The following is a 5,134-nucleotide window of genomic DNA, read 5'->3' as shown; positions in this document are numbered from 1 at the left end:
CGATGTGTTTACGAGCCACAACAGGCCACGACTCCATCTCCCTCGTATTATCCATGGCTAGCACCACATACTCCCGTTTTTCCCTCCCCGCAACAACCTTAGCCAACCTCATCGTATGTGCCTCAACTTCAACTAACTCAACCATTCCAATTCTCACCCGTTGTACCACCTTACCTCCTTTTGCCTTTAGCACCCCCACCTTCTTCTAGCATCATGGCTCCCCTAACCTCTTCACAAAAATCATGTTCCTACCCCTCATGCTCCATCACCTATCATACTTTGGACGATTGGACATACTCTCACTAGGGTGCATAAAGATGGTGATGACCAAAACATTGACCTATGTGCACATGCTAGTAAGTATGCTAGGGAGGGAAATCATTGAGCTTCACATCAATAAAAACTAGTCACTCTTGCACTCACCTCTTCTATGTTGGAGCTCAAAACTAAGTGCAAGGGGTCCACCACACTGGGACGGTAGTCTTCATTAAGTGCAAGGGGTCCACCACACTGGGACGGTAGTCTTCAAATGCATGTTATTACTGTTGATGAATAAATGAACTAATGAACGTTCAAACATGTTAAGTTCACTTACTAGATCCTAAGAGGGATGCCTCATCTTCTTTTAAACTCTCCCATCCCTACCTTTTTCTCTCACCATGTGAGGTCACCTGCTCATCACCCTATAGCATGGGACTGCTACTCATCGTCATGCTCATCATCCTTAGACTGGCTATCCTCAGAACCCTCATCAATGTCATCCCCTTCCCACTCTGGCCGTGACCTTTTTTGGGTGTTCGTGTCACGGTTGTGGACGATGGAAGCTCCTCGTCTCATTTACCTCAAAGTCGTGATGCATTAAGTCGCAAGTTTGAAAATGGACACATGTAAAACTTATGTGTTATTGGGGGTGAAGATAATAGCAAAACACTAGTTTCATGGCAAGATGTCACATGTAAAACTTGTGTTATTAGGGGTGGGGATAATAGCAAAAGCACTAGTTTCATGGCAAGATGTGAGTGTGATAATTCCCTTTTTGAACAGTGGAATACGAAAGCCTAGAATCATTTTAATTACTTTTTTTGAAGAAAATCAAGCTATAAAAATCTTTTGATTATCAAGGTAGAGAGCCTTAACAAGATTGTTTCATTAAGAGAAAGTTTTTTTGCATAAGTTTGAAACACTTTCATGTATGGAGAAATAAAAGAAGGGCCCAACTATTTGTTTATAGGAAAAAGATGCGACTTAGTTCTTAAAACAATGTTACTCAATAAACACAAAAGAAAAAAGGAATGTCATTTACCTAAAAATCTTGATGCCTCAAGTCACAAGTTTTGAAAATGGACACATGTAAAAGTTATGTGTTATTGGGGGTGGGGACAATAGCCGGGTAGTTAAGGTGGCACCCGTCTCTTCCTAGAATGCGGGTTCGATGTTGGCCCACCCCTACCCCTCACTCCACAAAGAAAAATAAATAGATAAAACTCATGTTTTAAATGCAAGCTTGAATCATGGTCAAGATATTGATACCGTGCTTTATAGGGCTTGGAAGAATAAAAATGTAAGTTTGAATCATTGGTCAAGTTATTGGTACTGTGCTTTATATGGCTTGGAAGAATAAAAATGTAAGTTTGAATCATTGGTCAAGTTATTGTTGGTACTGTGCTTTTTGTAGGGCTTGGAGCAATAAAAATTATCCTTATATATGTTCACTTGCATGCAATGCAGTGGTGAAGATGTTGGGCTTTGCCATGTGAGGACACAACTCACTGTAGTCTATCACTATAAAATATTTACTAGTACTCAACCCGCGCGTTGCTGCAGTATGTAAAAGACATTAAGAAGCAAAACACAGGAATGGAAGCCGGAATACAAAGGATCAAATCGAATGGGATTTTTTCCTCTTTCTTTTTAAAAATCCAGGATTTATTTTTTCTCTCCTCTCCTTGTGCCTTGGTTTGTCCATGGTTAATATGTAATAGATAGATGGTTTCTCTCTCTCTCCATAAAAGCTCCTTATATATGTGATTATTTGTCTTGAGAAATTAGAAGTATGCATTTGCCCATTAACCATGGTTACATCAAGGGTTTAGGGTGCGGCTAGGGTTTAATCGGGCGGCCATACTTCTGTGATGTCCATCTTCTTTTGTAAACGCCCTCTTCAACCTGAGCCCTGTTGTTATCTCTTTCCTTTACGTAGTCCTAAACAGTTTCTTCCTTGTTTGCGTTTCTGCAGACGGTCAAGCGCCAAAACGGTGGTTGCAACAAACATGGGAGGGGCCACACAAACCCCATCAGGTGCTCCAACTGTGGGCGATGCGTTCCTAAGGTATTTCCTTCAGGGGGGTTTAGACTGTTATATTCTGTTAGGGCGACGGAACTGTTAGCGTTAGGTTTTTGTTCTTGTTAGGGTACTGCATCTGTAAGGATCACGGTTGTCAGGTCGATCTGCCAGATAACAGCATTGTATCGCAGTAATATGCACTACTACATCAGAGTGGGAATGGACACAGGAACTTCCATTTCAGCATGCGGCTGATCAGTGGGCAGCCGGGTGGGCGTCAGGCAATGTGTTAGACCAGCACCTATTCCTGTACGTCATGGTCGTTGGGAACATAGCATTTTATAGAATGTGTGATTGAGGAGCTCAGCCCCAGGAATGCAGGTTTCTCGATGGTTTTTTATCTCCAGATTATGGAGCTGTGCGATCTAATATGATGACGGTATGGGGTGGCTTTAGAAACCAGGGTATGAGGATGATATAAGGGTCTACAAGATATCCCTGTTCAGTTGCCATGGATGTGTTTGTTGGGGATGTTAAACATTTATGGGAGCTGAGGTCTAGTAAGATCAAAGGTCTCTATCTCCATGGTCTCTTTGAGTCAGATCATGTGCGAAAAGCAACTTGTTTGGCTTGAACATCTTTCGTGCAAGAATGTGTTTCATGCGGTGATTGATTCAATTTAGTTAGGTCCAACCTCAGATCACTGTACTCATGGAAATCCATAGTCTGGTCTGGCTGCATTGGGTCATCAACATTTTCTGTCATCACAGGTTTGGTAAGTTTTATAATGTAATGGAAGTGTTAAGTCGGATCCTCTAAACTGATCTCCAAGACTGGCGTTTGTGGGCAGAACAAGGCTGTGAAACGCTTTCTTGTGAGGAACATTGTTGAGGAGGCTGCGGTGCGTGATGTCCAAGAAGCTTGCGTCTATGATGGTATGCATTTGTTCTTCAACCTGAAGAGTTGTAAAGTGTGATTCCTTTTTGTGCTGTAGTCCTTGCTGAATGTGTTTTCTGTTAAATATATTGGTTGCAGGATACACACTCCCGAAGCTCTATGCCAAGATGCAATATTATGTCTCATGTGCTATCCATTCTCATGTTGTGCGAGTTAGATCCCACACAGCCCGGAGGGTCCGTGAGCCACCCCAACGATTTAGGCGCAAGGTATGTTCTACCTCACTGCATGTCCTATACGTGGAGTGTTTTAAATACAGGTGTGTGACCGGATTTCATCTATGTTTGTGATTTGTAGGAGCATATGCAAAGCCAGAATCCACGTGTGAATGTTCCCGATGCCAGGAAGTGATCTTTTTTCTTTGAGGATGTCGTTGATATGAGACATGATTCATGTGCGTGGGACTGCCTCCTTAAATGGCTTTTATGCCCAGAGTTTGATTTCTTTTTGTCGTTTGTGGATGATTAACTAACCGAGGAGTTATAATTCCTTCTAATTCCAGTCTATGCTGATTGGTACGCTGCATTTTGAGCATAAGATTTCCTTTCATCCACTTAAGTCCCAATTCGTTGTTGAAAGTGCCTTATTTTTCTTTTACGGTGGAGGCTTGCAAGCAAGTTTACTTGACATTGTTGATATGGTTTTGTGAGCGTCTTTTTGTTCCCATGTTAGTTTATTGTGGGTCAGAGTTCTCATGTCTAGCTCAAGCAGGGACCTCTTCTCCTCTGATATGACTGTAGTATAGAGATGCATTCATGCTATCTAAGTGAAGGCTTTAGATTCACCTTCATTCATTTATGTATGGCAAATAAAATCTAAGATGTGCTGTTCGAAAAATTAGACAGGACATGTGGCCTGCTATTGTCCTTCTATGTGGTCTTACTTGATGAGTAGAGTGCTCGTTGCCTTAGAAAAAACAAAGATTGTGTTCTACCTTGAGGAACTGCTAGAGTGGCTATCATTTTTCCAGTCGTGCAATTTGCTATTTCCCTTAAATAATACATGTGGGGATGGTGTTCAGTAATGCCTGTCGGTAGAAAATACTGTCTATCATGACCCTGCCTTGTCTGCTTACAGACACTGGGCATTAAATGTTACAAGTAGCTGACCTGCAGCGTTGCTATGGCCATGTATGAACCCAAGCATGACCCAAGTGAATAATTACACCTTCATTTCAAATAGCAAGAACTCAAAATTTCTCCTTTATCCTTGGTCCCATTTCTTCCTGTCATTTGGCCACTTGGAGAGAATAAGTTATGTTTAACAAAGAGTAGATAGATATCAAGCAATGCTTGTTTAAGCCTGTATAAATGTATGTAAACTTATTTTTAGCTTGAATAATTCTGTCAAACGTATTTTTAAATGTATGTCGTACTTGAATCTCAATCTCGTTATTTTTGCACTATTAACTTCCGTAAAGGTATCATGATATGAAACTGCGAGAAAGGGTGGAAGTAATGTCTTGTCCCCAGCACCTAAGGTGAGGAAATGGAAGTGACTCTGATCCATGCATTTTTCATCTTCGATTTGCCTTAAAGATGAAGGCAATGCCATACTATGTTGAATCCTCTTTGAAATATACATGGTAGAACTTTAAAAATTAAACTATGTAGAAAAATGGGATGTTTTTTTGTCTCTTTTGTGTCAAGGGTCGATACCAATTCAAATTAAGGTTCCTCAAAGCGATTGGGCGAGAGAGAGAGAGAGAGAGAGAGAGAGAGAGAGAGAGGTTTTCAAGCGACTGGTGAAAGAAAGAAACATATACTCATTAAAACACATGTAATCACTATGGTTTTAATATGAAAAATGTAATAGAGGTATAGAGGGTGGGTTGCATGTGTTTTAAGTGTCTAAAAGGTACACCTGTGAAAACAAGAATATGTATTCATCATA

General features: G+C 40.9%; 1 protein-coding gene across 1 annotated transcript; it reads left to right on the top strand.

Annotated features, from left to right (window-relative positions):
- The first annotated feature begins 2,072 nt into the window (after positions 1-2,072).
- Positions 2,073-3,968, top strand: LOC147618346 (uncharacterized). Its single transcript, XM_086775231.1, has 5 exons — positions 2,073-2,087; positions 2,237-2,329; positions 3,135-3,219; positions 3,320-3,450; positions 3,539-3,968. Exons 1-5 carry the CDS (start codon positions 2,073-2,075, stop codon positions 3,590-3,592), a joined length of 378 nt encoding a protein of 125 aa, XP_086631357.1. The 3' UTR covers positions 3,593-3,968.
- The last annotated feature ends 1,166 nt before the right edge of the window (positions 3,969-5,134 follow it).

This window comes from Cibotium barometz, chromosome 35 (genome assembly GCF_041138505.1).
Source record: "Cibotium barometz isolate CiBa-2024 chromosome 35, ASM4113850v1, whole genome shotgun sequence".
In the NCBI taxonomy this organism is placed as follows: domain Eukaryota; kingdom Viridiplantae; phylum Streptophyta; class Polypodiopsida; order Cyatheales; family Cibotiaceae; genus Cibotium; species Cibotium barometz.
The sequence above is the reverse complement of the archived record's forward strand: the minus strand, read 5'-3'. Positions and strand labels throughout refer to the sequence as shown.

Excerpts from the sequence above, each read along its gene's own strand:
- LOC147618346 (XM_086775231.1), top strand. Across the intron at positions 3,220-3,319 it reads AGAAGCTTGCGTCTATGATG|GATACACACTCCCGAAGCTC; the intron begins GTATGCATTTGT and ends TATTGGTTGCAG. Across the intron at positions 3,451-3,538 it reads CCCAACGATTTAGGCGCAAG|GAGCATATGCAAAGCCAGAA; the intron begins GTATGTTCTACC and ends TGTGATTTGTAG.